Source organism: Antedon bifida, chromosome 8 (assembly GCF_963402885.1).
Source record: "Antedon bifida chromosome 8, ecAntBifi1.1, whole genome shotgun sequence".
Classification (NCBI taxonomy): Eukaryota; Metazoa; Echinodermata; class Crinoidea; order Comatulida; family Antedonidae; genus Antedon; species Antedon bifida.
Genome location: NC_136233.1, coordinates 7,519,791 through 7,533,970, shown reverse-complemented (window position 1 = coordinate 7,533,970; position 14,180 = coordinate 7,519,791). Strand labels below are relative to the sequence as shown.

The window sequence follows — 14,180 nt, the reverse complement described above, 5'->3', positions numbered from 1 at the left end:
CCTTCACTCGCGTACACTTTAGTATGTGCCCACGGATGGTTCTCGAATATACTGTAAAGCCCAAAATGTTCGTGTGCCATTTATATATAATAAAGGGTGCGTAGAAAATGCGAAAATTCCCAACGATGTTTTTAACAGTTGATCAGGCCTAACCTAGGCTTACTTAGCAAGGTAGGTTCGATCGTTGTTGTTGTTGTCGGAACAAACAATAATTTGGTAGAGTACATTGATTTTATGTTTAAGAGCCTATTAAACATGTGACTCGCCCACTGTGTAGCCAAAACGTTTATTTATTTACATCCCTAAATTTACAATCGCTTATTCTGTAATTTTACTGACGCTATTCAATTGTTGTTTGACATTCATCGTGGAGGCGAAATAGATTCGCCAATTTGGTTCAACAAATTACACAAGAAACTCAAATCACGAAAATATAAGGTTGCGAAATAGTAAAATCGTGAAAATTTCGGGCCGTGACAATTTTGGTCTTTACGGTATAAAGTCACTATAAATGGAAATTGCCAAAAATGCAAGGGACTCCACACATAATACAGACACGATAGAATGTATGTTGTTGAAGATAATTGTACCCATCATTAATAGGCCTAAAAGCTTAGGATGGATTATGTGAAACAAATAAATAAATTTATTAAATAAAAAACAAACATTGGGAAAATAAATATTTAAACATTGCATTACAGAACCTAATCCATATCTACCAAAAATGCATGTATACAAAATGCACGTACGCTTTTGCAATCTTTTTATCGCTATCTTTTTATGCAAAGTTAAAATCAAAGCCGGATCTTGAAAAGTTTTTACTTGATAAAACAAATTTTAATGGTGCCCGTCTTAAATTTCAAGCCCATTCCAATACTCTCCCTTTAAATTTTAAATTATTAAAGTAAATGGACCGTGGATAATGATGGTCTCTGTTCATTATGTAACTCTGGAAATATAGAGGACATATCTCACTTTTTATTTAGTTGTGATGCATTACAATGTGTAAGAGAAGAACAGCTAAATATACTTAAACAAGACTTAATTTTTCATAACGAGTTAGATGTTTGGGAAACATTCTGCACCAGTAACAATGATAAAAAAATGTTATATGTTTTGGGGACGATTACACTTCCCCTCAGTAATAATGTTCTATTGAGTCTTGACAAATTTTGTAAAGTATACCTAACAAGATCATGGAAAACAAACCCGCAGATAGCATGTAGTGTTTTTGTTTTGTTGCGGTATAGAGATCTTTTTATTTTGAGTTTTTAATATTACTATTTTTAAATTTTGATACAATTTATTTATTTATTTTTTTCTTTTTCAGTTACTGTACTACTTGTTTGTATTTCTTTTCTTTTTAACTGATTGTATATTGCATAAGTGACGTACGACTACGATAGCGATCGAGTCGGCGGTTGACTAGTTTTATTTTGTATCTGTTTGTTTTTATTAATTTGTATCTGTTGAATGTCTATCTGTATATAGAACGCACCGTGTATGAATGGGTGCCACCGTTGTAAAGGTGTAGTTTCAATAAATTATTATTATTATAATTGCCCAGAGATGGCTCTCGAATACAGGAAGTTTGGCATAAATAATTTGAAATTGTCAACATGTACACAGAGCAAATGAATACAAACACCATGTAATTCTGTAGCCAAATATAATTGTCAATCATGAGAATTTTAAAATAAAAAATAAACTAACACTCTAACCCTAAATACAGTTACATCTGATGTAGTAGGCACAGAATGCCTAGCGATTGCTATTAAAAATGCATATTGTTTCCATTTCGTTTATTTTTCCAGCAACCTTGATTTAAATCAATATACTCAATATGTTACAATAAATAATTCGATATTGCGTAAAATGTAATTCTAAATATGGTCCTACGGACTACAATCACCAACACCGCTCTAATAATCAAAATACATACATTGAATAATTCAAAGCCATGACCAACTGTGTACATTAACTGGAGTAAAAGAAAAACCACATGGGACATCAGTGGTTGATGTGATTTCATGTGTGATCTTGTACAAATTGGCTGGAAAACATTGATAGAAGTTGGTCCAGTTCAGTGAGGTGTTCGGAAATTTCTGTTTTGTAATAATGTGACAATACAATGTTTATTTTCACTAATTTACAATGTGGCCCTTGGCTGGTCATGGCTATCAGTAATTGGATTTTCATCTCTTTTGTCCTAGTTCATCAGCTACCAAAAAATTAACATATAGGTATAAATAGCATGCTTTCTTCACTCGCATACCCTCTAGTGAGTGCCCACAATTTATATATCATGTCATAGGTGACATAAATCCAATTTTGTCCACATATTTCATCATACATGTTACATAATAAATAAACTTATTACACACCTGGAAAATCAATTTAATTGTTACATGTACTGTATTTAATTGTAGGTTCTTGTTGATGGGAAGGAAATACATACACTTGATGAGGTGCCAGAAAATGAGACACGTTATCGTACTACTATGTGGCCTCCTGAGAATGTTGATAAACTGAATCTTCAAAGATGGTATGGTATATGGTATCAAAATACCCATTCCCAAACTGCATTTTATGTAAATTTAATAATGTTATTAATGTAATGTAATATTTAAAAATGTACCTATGTATAGTATAATTAGGTGCACATTCTGATCGTTCAATTGATATGTACTGTATGTATCACAGATTAATTATTACTGAACTGCGATGACATTAAGTCTAAATTGTAAACAAAGATGATTTCACTATTTGTTGTATGTTAAGTTAAGTTAATTAATTTGCTGTAAGTGCATTATTTTTGTTCTTCACAGTATCCGAATGCTACCACATCATGAGGATTCTGGAGGTTTTTTTGTTGCTGTAATAGAAAAGACCGACCACCTTCCATGGTCCAAGTTAGGAAAGGCTAAAAAAGGTACATAGAAAGGCACTTTTTTCACACACATTTTTCTAAAATGTTAAAAGAACACAAATGAATATAAACTAGATTTAAACTCATCACTGTGACAAGTTAGGTGATACAAACTATCAAAACATGGAAGTATAGCTCTGTGAAACATTGCTAAGATAAATATATATCTGTGCCTGTGGTGTTGTCTGCAGCATTACCATTATGCCACACACCTCAAACTTTATTGTTTTAATTTGTGTAGCAAAAATGACATTTCAATTAATAACTAGATTTAAGTCGTCACTATGACGAATTATAGGTTATATGCATTGATTTAAAGATAATTAATTTTTAAAAGATATTGATTGATTGATTTTGTCAGAATTTTTAATTATTTATGATTATGAAAGATAGGATCTTGCTAACCCAAATACAATAGCCGATGTCAAAATCCAATCAAAGATCCCTCTGCGTATGTCATAAACCACCCTTGTTACATAATAATAAAGACAAGTTACTTTTTCTTTAGATTTCATTATAAAATTATGCGTATAATCTATACACTAAGAAATAAAATAGAACAAACAATACGAATATAAAAAAGAAAATCTTATTTCGTTTCGTTTCCCAAGTACCTTGAATGCTAAGCACATACCACCGAGCCATACACAACTGATTAAAAGTTAAAGAAAGATTCCTCCATGTATTTCCTATGCAGTAACCACTTTGGTGCAGATAGATTATTTCAAATACCACAATGAATCATAGTTTTTTACTATGGTGACATCTTTAAAAATTAAAAGAAATTATGAAGTATATACTTTTAACTTTAATATATACAGATACAGATACAGATAACTTTTATTGTCCAAATAAACTGGAAATTGCATTTGCTCACTTATCACATAAAATATCATATAAAAAAATCGTATAAAAATAAATTATGAAATGTAGAATAACAATATAAAAATACACAATGATTAAAATAGTACATCATAAAATTACAGTTCAAAAATATTTAAGTTAAAAATAAAGATCATTACAAAAACGGTTTAAAAAGTGTCTTATATTTCATTTTTAATTATATATTATATTTTTATTATTGTTATTATCAAAATTATTGTAGTTACCTCTTAAAATCATCGTTAAATTTTTTAATCCCAGCTGTAAACCATTTTTCAATTGTTCTCACTCCGTAGTGACAATTGTATAAGAAAGTTTGTTGATTGTTGTAATTAAAATTCTTTTATTTAATATGCAATTAAAGATGACGTAATCAATTTTTTTTCTCTTATTTTCATAATAAATCATACATATGATACATACACTTTAAGAAAATGAAATGCAAAATAGGGGTTCCCAAACATTCTGACGATTTAGATTAATTTTAAAATTTAGCATTTTTTCACCATTTTATAAACTTATACGTGCGTAGAGTAAATAATAATATAAATAAATACTAATACATGAGAATTTATTTCGCCTGAAAATGGTCTACACTGATTTTTTTGGAGGTAAATTCTCTATTTTTTTGCCAACCTTACTGTTCGGTCAGATATTTACCCTTATTTAAGAAAACTTGAACATATTTCAAATGCAGCTTCTCCATTTTACAAATGCTCTTATTTATCTTAGAAGAAACACATTCACAAGCAGAAGATGCAGACAATAAATCTGAGACCTCACAAATAAAAAAAATGGAAACTGATTGTAGTAGAGACAAGGCTGATATTCCAGATAAAAAAAGAGAAGTTGATAATCATTCTGAAGCTGAAATGGTGTAAGTAATGAAGAATACATTTTCTTAAATTAGGATGCAGCATGAATCAGACCTTCAATTAAAAGGATCGCGCTAACGCTCCTCCGCGATCCTAAAAACGATCTGAGGAGAGCAAAAAATACTGCTCCTTAATTTTTCCAGATGAATAGAAATTTCCCACGGCAAATATAAATAGAATTTTTCAACGATGAATGAGTCACCGGTGAACTAGCTAAACTTCTAATTATAGTAGCAACGCTGTGTTGATCGTACTAAGGATGCCGACAGAAATCCCTATACTGTACGTAACAGTGCCAATTTGTTGGACACATGCCAAGAAACACAGCTTAATAGGAGGATGATGATGATGATTTTTTCCTCCTAGGGAACTTGAGAATATCGGTGGTGTTGTGTGGGGTCGGTTTCAGTAACCTTTTATATTCAATTTTAAAAATCAGACCAATAGGAGGCTGCCAGCTATTTTTTTTAGCTAGCCTAAGGGGTAAACAGACGATCGGGGCCATCATATAGACGATCAAGCCCATTTTTTTATGGGCCCTATCGTCTTATATGTTTAGCCCGATTGTCTTTGTTCCTGATAGTCTCAATCATTGGGCCTGATAGTCTTAACATTGGGCCCAATAGCCAATTGTATCCCCTTCCATTATAATTGAGTTCTCGGCATACATACTGATTGGATGAAGTGAAATATTGTGTTGTTCGGTAACCAAGGTATTGATCGTACGTAGGCTTTCGTGGAACCCACTGTGACCAGGGAGGTAGCAATGATTCCCGTATTCGATTGGGACTTTTACAGTTGAGTATAGTTTTTCCTTGATTTACCTTTCCGTTAATGGAGTATTTGAGCGTTAAGATTGTTCTTAATGAAAAAGCTTGCGTTGTTAACATTTTCTACAGTTTTATATATTTTTATCCTTATCACCTAATTATCTTCCCTGATTACATATATTCGATCCATCTGTGAGTGGACCGTCTGGACGTGTCTATTCCGTTTCCCAATAGCTCTGCCCAATACCCTCATAACTAAGCATGAACAGTTCCGCCGCTATTGTAGTGGTGGTTTTGGGATTGTTACTTTACTATCCTAAACATTGATTGATAATTTAGAAATGTTTTCTATGTACAGTAGTATTCCTTTAAAAATCAACAGTTTTAATATGTTCTTTCCAACCTTGCCTAAAATATATACATATGACTCAACAACATAGAATAGACGGCAGGCTTGGGGTGGAATTTTTTAAACATGAAATACTAGAACGATGACAACATCTTGCCGGCCGGCAGTTCTACTTTGAACGGATAGCCAAAACATTGACACGCAGACAAGTTTAAATGTTGACCAGGACAGAGGCAAAAACCAGGATGTCGTTTGTAGGCATGATGCATACGTCTTACATTTTTAAAACATGTTTTGATATTTAAGTGTATAATACAAAAGTTCTGAAGCACTAAAATGTCCGTAATTCTACGCAAATTTAGTTCAATTACTGGCGTACAGGAATGAGATTTGGAGATACATACAAACTACCCAAAATTATAATTTGAGATGATTAAATGGGAAACCCCGGCAAATGCAATAATTAATTATGAACAAATCAACAAGTAAATAAAATATTCCAAGCAGGGAATCGATCCCAGTTACTTTTCCAATAGAAAAAGGATCGACGTTTGACGGGAATTGTTGGGCAATGAACTGATCTATGTGTGAAGTATGCAACTGACAATAACGGACCATGCGTGTTGCACGGTGTGTCAATCTGTTGGTACATGGTTCTTCGGTTTCTGCATTGGCATTACGTATTCGTTTTTGATTGGCACATTGTTGCGAGGGAGTTCTAGAACCGGTGCAACCTTTAGACATGATGCCACAAAAAAAAGTTTCCGGCTTAGTTTTCTTTGGAGTATGAACTAATTTGAGTTGGCCGTGTGGTGGCAAATGAAGTTAATATACAGGTAGAAAGTTTACCATATTACTTTGGTTGGTTGGCAGGCCCGTAGTCAGGGGGGGTTTTTATGGTTCGGGCGAACCCCCCCTTTACAGCGAACCCCCCTTAACCGACTGCGAACCCCCATCACCGACATGCCCAATACCTCACCCTCATCTCTGATAATCCACCAAATAAGTGCTCCACACAGTACAAAAGGTTATTCGTAAATTGAAAAATTCGTAAACTCGTTCGTGAATAACTCGATACATTCTTCGCTGTATGAGCGTACGTCGAGCGATACGTGTCTGTAAATTTCCAAGAGTTGCAAATGAATTTTCACCTGAAATCCCTGGATGTAACATGATATTGACGCGTGTATCATACTCATACAGTGAGCTGGTACGTGCACGAACGATTCGTACAAAGGACACCGCCAGACAACCGCGTACCTATATTGTTTAGATCACGGCAGTCAGCATGCATAAAGTATACCGTAAATCTTCTAACTGTAACCCTGGGGTATTATTCTTTTTTACTGTTTTTTAGTAGTGAGTTACTATTACTAATCCTAAATTAGGCACTTGAAAATAGTAACTGTAACTGTGGCTATGAAGTATAGTGTATCATCATCATAGAGGATTATAGTGAATATTAATATATTACCCTATAATATCTATGGTATCATGTACTGTAGTTTACATTATAGCATCCGATTATTTTTTTCTAGGGCTACCAGCCGATACGTACTGAACTGTATCAATACCACCTATTTACGTTGATTAATAATTAATTTCCTCAAATTGCTGTAAAAATACAAGTAGAGCTATAATAAGCATTGAATTTGCCTTCTTTCACTCAAAGTGTTTTTTTCGGGGATTCCCCTAGGCGTAGGCCTACGTTCACATTGAACTTGAACGTAGAACAAAATACCGAGTGAATGATCAAACAATCGGCGGTTAAATAGTCCACGTGTGTGAGGAGGAGGAAAAAAGTGCGAATACGATCGTTTTGCTCATTGGTAGCATGCTGCATGAGAGTGTCTTTTCCGACCAATTAGAGGTGCCATTTATCATGAATGTTATGTGCGAGAGTACCATTTCCGGCCATCTAGGGGTGTCATTAAACAAAATTTCCCCCCCCCCCCCAATGTCCTGAATACTTATGCCCCCCCCCCCCCCCTTGACAGATCCTGGCTACGGCCCTGGTTGGTATATTTGCCGTTTTAATATACTTGGTGGGTGTAGTATGCATACATGAGGTTTCAGATACTGTCCTCTTTTTAGAATTTTTGTAGTCATCCGTGAGTTGTTTTTAAAGGTGTCATTTAAATTTATAATTTTTGACAGTTCGTTGTCGACATTTTCTCTAAAGCCGTCAAGAGCTTTGTAGCTGTGCATGTTGTTGCCGGTACTTGTCACTTACATATATGCAAGTTCTCTTCCGACCATGTGGTGAAGTTACCCCTAAAGGCATACACTCAGCACTTCACTACCAAGCCATACAGCTCGTCGATTAATACGGTTTTACATTGTATGAATGAAGCATAAGCATCTTAACCGACCAATCAGAATGGAGTTGACATTCACTTTACTCGTAAATATCAACATTTTGAAATATTAATGTCGGTTCTATTCTAATAATTATTATTTATTACCTGGTCGTCTATATAATCTTGTATTGTGTTTTAGCATTAAAAAAGATAAGCACTTTTTGTGTAAGGTATTTATGTTTATTGTATTACAACCTTAACAATGAAATTTAAAATTTGGGTTTCTGTTAAGACAAACTCACATTCTCAGATTTAAATTTATCATATCAACTATTACAACGACGCTACCATTGGTGACGAAAGATGTTTTCTATCAGCACACTGACGATCGGCCTGTTTTTTTTTGTTCCGGTCTGCGGTTAAGTTAAGAATAAAAAGGTTCATGTATGCGTGTGTATGAAAACGTCCAATCGGAGAGAAACAATAAAAAATATGCAGATGTGAAAAGGGTATAAAGCTAGTTTAAATGTAGGCCTACGGACTGTACTATGGGGAAAAAATAAGTTACATTTCGATTTGCATGCGGTACGGTCAACCCTATGACCTTATTTTTATTATATGCCCACGTCGACGGTCAAATTTGATCGCTATCACATACGTTTCAACGATCAGGTTTGTTTGATGATGAAATATAAATAAAAAAACTAAAACTGTATTTTACATATAGACCATATTAAAATATTACACTTTTAATCTATTTCGCAATATCTGGTCGATCTTGTGCTTGTTGGCCTCTGAGCATTTGGATATCTTGGATTGCATGTAAAAGTAAGTATTAGGTCCGGTTTTTCCAAATTTCCTTGATAATTTTGTCGCATAGTGCGTGGTGATCCCTGAAAATGATTTTCCCGGGTTGGAGATTTTGTATTTCAGCCTGATTATTTATGTGGTCCATAAGTCCTTCATACTTCACAACACGCAAATCTTTCTTTTTTGTTCATATATAATGCAATCTGCCGGCTTCTACGCGTACGTATGCATCAACTATATATTGTTGGAAAAGCTTTCCAGCATAGAAAATTGGAGAGAATGATTGTCGAATTGACAGGCGATGGGCATAATATTAAAGGCATGTAATTTTGTGTCTTTTTTCTGATCTATGATGTTTATCATGTTGCATGTCATGTTGCCAACCCAATTCCCCAAATGGATACAATATGGAGTAAACCATGGGGTCAATGTTTGACGACATTTAACAGATATGTTGGTGGGCTTGGTCTTTAGGATGGAAAACAACGTCTCGGTTATGTGGAGGTGCACCGTTTGGTGATGCAAAGATAACTGCTATTTCATCTTGTGTTGGATCATTATATCGGTGTTGGTCACCACCTTTTAAGATGTACATGGTAACACCAGGAGGTGGTGTTCCATTTTGATGTGATATACGACATTGTTGATCTTCGACTTCTTGCGTATGTTTGTAGGCTGCTGCATAAGGGTTTGTTCGTTCGTTCGTTTTGAAGGAGTGACATGACATCAGGAAGGCATTCTTGATTGGCAGGTTGTTGCATCCTGGCTTCAATTCAATTCAATTCAATAAACTTTATTGTCAAACTCATGAATGGCTTGAAACTTTGGCTGAAAGTGCACACATTAAAATTGTCTAAAAACATTGTCGCACAAACAGTAAAAAAGAAAAAAATCACATAAAACAGAGAACAAGATGTTATATAAAAAAGTTAAAAGAGGACACAAAAAGTACAAATTGAGTTAAAAATACAGTTAAGATACTTATAGCGGTTATTGTTTCCACATTAAATTAAAATGCCTCATAGCAGATGGGAGAAAGGATATAGGTAGGCGTTCAGTGTTCCAGCGGGGATATGTAATGCACCCAGACAGGCTTAACGTAATGTACTGGTTAAGGGGGTGGCTACTGGCATAATAACTTGTTAACAACTTCATCTGATTTCTTAATATCGTTTCGAATTATCTTTTTGGCAGATTTACTTATTCTTTGTACTTTTTTCATGCATTGCTGGTTTAAATTGTTGAACCAAACTATTGCATTAAAAGTTAAAACAGATAAAATAACAGATTCATAAAATAAAGTCAAGATCCTATTGCACACATGAAATTTCTTCAATCTTCTCAAAAAGTACAGTCGTTTATAACAATTTGTGGTAACTAACTTATTGTTTTCTTTCCAATTAAGTTTATCATCGATTACTGTGCCTAGATACTTAAAGTTACTAACAACTTCCAATGTTTTCATAGGACCACTCTTTTACAGACCTGATAATAGGTTTAATTGCCTTTATTCTCTGAACATATTTAGGCATCAGGTGAACAGACTTATGGTCAGAAGCGCCAATTCCTGGTTTTATCACGCATTTATAAGCCTTATAGTAACATTGCCATAGCATTTATCAAGAATGTTCTCACTTCTAGTAGGTTTTTCTACATACAGGTGGTAGTGTGGTACTGCTTTATTTAGCTCGCACTGATTAAAGTCGCCTGCAATGATTATACCCGCGTCAGGTGAGTCATTCTCCATGTCTCTTATTAGATCATGTAAATAATCAGCTGAGTTTTTCACAATTGCTGAGGTGGTAATGTATATGGCAGTAATAAAAATCTTAGGAAATTCCCTTTGGAGATAATAAGGCCTAAGAGAGAGTGTAAGTATTTCAATATACAGTATTGTCTGAAAATGCTTACATTAGAGCACCAGCGGTTATTTATATAAATGCATACACCTCCCCCACATTCCTTAAGCGCATTCGGTGTCCTATCTCCTCGTACACATGTAAAACCATCAATATGGCTGTAACTTTAAGTGTCCTTATTTGGTTGGAACCATGTTTCTGTCACAACCATTAAACTTACATCTCTGTAGTCATTGATACCTTGGTCGTAAGTTCATCCAGCTTCTCCCTGACAGATTGAGCATTGAACATTATGATCGAAGGAAGCGGTGGATTGAAGGTTCTACGCTTCAGTCTTTGACGAATGCCGCCTCTCCTACCCCGCTTCCTAGGTTTAATTTCCCGCGGAAAATCATCTGCGAAAGCGGGCTTCCTGATAGACAATGGGCTAACCTGCAGTGATTTTAGGGCCTGGCTACTGTACACAAATCTCCTTGATACTGCACTTAAACACATCTAGAAATCACAAAAATCCACAAGACAGAGAAACACAAGTCACAGATATAGTTTGTCAAACATCAACAATTTTCGACGTTCGGCGGGAATTGTCGGGCAATGAACTGTGAGTATGCAACTGACGATAATGGGCCATGTGTGTTGCACGGTGTGTCAATCTGCTGGTACCTTGTTCTTCGGTTTCTGTATTGGCATTACGTATCCGTTTTAGATTGGCACGTTGTTGCGAGGGAGTTCTAGAACCAGTGATAGTTTTGCGACGTTTAGGCATGATGCCACTTTTCTGGAAAAAGTTTCCTGCTTAGTTTTCTTTGGAGTATGAACTAATTTGAGTTGGCCGTGTGGTGGCAAATGAAGTTAATATACAGGTAGAAAGTTTACCATATTACTTTGGTTGGTTGGTATATTCGCCGTTTTAATATACTTGGTGGGTGTAGTATGCATACATGAGGTTTCAGATACTGTCCTCTTTTTAGAATTTTTGTAGTCATCCGTGAGTTGTTTTTTAAGGTGTCATTTAAATTTATAATTTTTGACAGTTCGTTGTCAACATTTTCTCTAAAGCCGTCGAGAGCTTTGTAGCTATGGATGTTGTTGCCGGTACAATTGTCACTTACATATATAAGTTCTCTTCCGGCCATGTGCCGAAGTTGCTGTAGTTTCGTAACGATGTGTGTAGCCTGACAATGGGCAGGTTTTTTATTAGATGACATCTGAAAAATTATATGTATATTATATAAAATAAGCACGGTCATGGACCGTATACGGTAAGGTCTAATTGCCGAGTTTCCAGTTAAGCTAAAGACAAATAATTCACATTTTATTTGCAGTCCATCAGATCATGTGACCACGTGCAGCGCAAAACTATTTTATTTATATTTTTTAATATATTATTAAACAAATGCAGTTTGGTAGAATTTAAAGAAATTATATATGAGGCTTAACTGTAATCAACCAAAGTGTATGTAACAACCAAGTATAATTGTGAATCCATCAAAGTGTGTTCACGCGTGCAGCGTAATATATTTGATGTTTGAAATTTACCTACCTCAAAAATACTGTCTAAATATTAAAAGTTTTTTTAAAGGTTTTGCAAAACAAATGGAGTTTTTGTAGATCTGTTAAAAAAAAACCAAAAATGTCAATAAATCATAATTATAAGAGATTTATTTGTGAACATCTATTTAGACCAATTAATTTTACACAGGTGTATCGTGGTTAAAATTTGCACAAAACTATACCTAATTGTAGTCATAAAACTGTATAGCAAAAAATACAAAATTGCCATTGATCTTCGACTCGGGCTGTAGGTGTGTGTGTGTATTAATGCCCAAATGCAGTTCAGCTCCAATTAACAATACATTTTAATGTGTAACCTGGCGTAATTTAGTATAATTCTATTGCAACTTCAACTTTACTGTAGTTATTTATTTATAATATATATGGGTGACTTACCAACAATTTTCCATGTGACGGTTAAATAATGAATAGAGTTTAAAAATCGCGGGCAGTATGGAGTATATCAGATCATGTGATCACACGCAGTGCAGAATATTTTCTGCCGGACAGGTGTGCATTTAAGCGAGTGACTGCGAGTGGTTGTTGTAAATAAAATTGGTATGGAAAACTGAAATTGAAAGTAATTGATAGAGTTTTTATAAAACTTTATCTTGTTAAATAACAATGTGTCCAAATACCTTTTTACCATGTGATTCCCTAAATGTGAGCACGTACCGTTCAGTGGTTTAGGAGGAGATACGTGAACAATTTCACTGTACGGTACCGTACACTGACCATCTTACGACCGTCACACTACCGTCTACGATACCGTCACACTCGTTTACACTAACAGTTACATCATGGTCATCTACGGTCGATATTTTCAACGTTTCTAGAAATAGAATGCAAAAATGATCGACTTTTTCTTGTTCTTACAGATTTCCTCATCTTTATGGTTTCAAATTAATTAGTATTTTTCAGTATATCACCGGGTGGTTTTAGAATTTATTCTGTGCCTGTTAACTTATATCTAATAAATAAATAGTCCTTTTCTCTCAATGTGCCAAAGTCCACTAGTCATTTTTTTGCATATATTCTTTAATAGTTTGGACTAGCAATTATACCCGCCCCAAACCGGGTTTCAAAATTAGTTTAAAGCCTCCTCAGTGCATAACACCCGATGCCAGTATCTCCCTATACTCACCAAAATCCCCATTATCCACTCAACCCAAACTCCCACATCCTATCTCCCCACCCCCTCTCCCACCAAATCCCCAGACTTTTTGAAATGTAGTTTAAAACCTTCCCGGTACAATTGCGGTCATTTTGATACCTCATATGTATGGTTACGTTCAGAAACAGAAATTTATATAGCGAACAAACATCGAAAGTGGGGAAAAGTGGGCCATTTTGACCCCATTTTGGTCCCTAACTTGGATCCTAGATGGCGGATGATGTTTAAATATAGTTTAGAACTTTCCCGGTACAATTGCGGTCATTTTGATACCTCATATGTAAGGTTACATGCATTAACAACAATTTGTATAACGAACAAACAAACACAAACGTACAAACTTTCTCACTTGTAATATAGAACATGTCTTTCTGTCTACTGGTGTTGTTTTTGACTTTGTCGGAATAACAATTTAGCATTGTGCAGACTTCCAGGTTCTCAATTTTAAGATAGGCTTCCTATTTCTTTTTTGTTTGTAGGTCACGTGTATTATTCTATTATAATAGTAATAGTAATTAACTTTTTTTTTTCAGACCGAAATGTAAGAAAATGAAATATCAAAATGTGTATAAAGAAGATCCATTTGTATTCTTTAAAGATGATGTTGAAATTTGGCCTTCAATTCAGTAAGTATGTGTTTATTTATATAATAGAAGTAAATTATGATAAACCTTACCT

The 14,180-nt window shown here is 34.6% G+C and overlaps 1 protein-coding gene across 1 annotated transcript in view; it reads left to right on the top strand.

Moving 5' to 3' along the window:
* The window catches only part of LOC144849530 (RNA cytosine-C(5)-methyltransferase NSUN2-like), a 33,688-nt gene that overhangs the window by 9,925 nt on the left and 9,583 nt on the right, over nucleotides 1–14,180 (top strand). Inside the window, exons 11-14 of the mRNA XM_078706465.1 lie at nucleotides 2,430–2,545; nucleotides 2,829–2,932; nucleotides 4,544–4,688; nucleotides 14,036–14,128. Coding sequence (XP_078562591.1) covers nucleotides 2,430–2,545; nucleotides 2,829–2,932; nucleotides 4,544–4,688; nucleotides 14,036–14,128 — 458 coding nt within the window. The remainder of the gene's footprint in view (nucleotides 1–2,429; nucleotides 2,546–2,828; nucleotides 2,933–4,543; nucleotides 4,689–14,035; nucleotides 14,129–14,180) is intronic.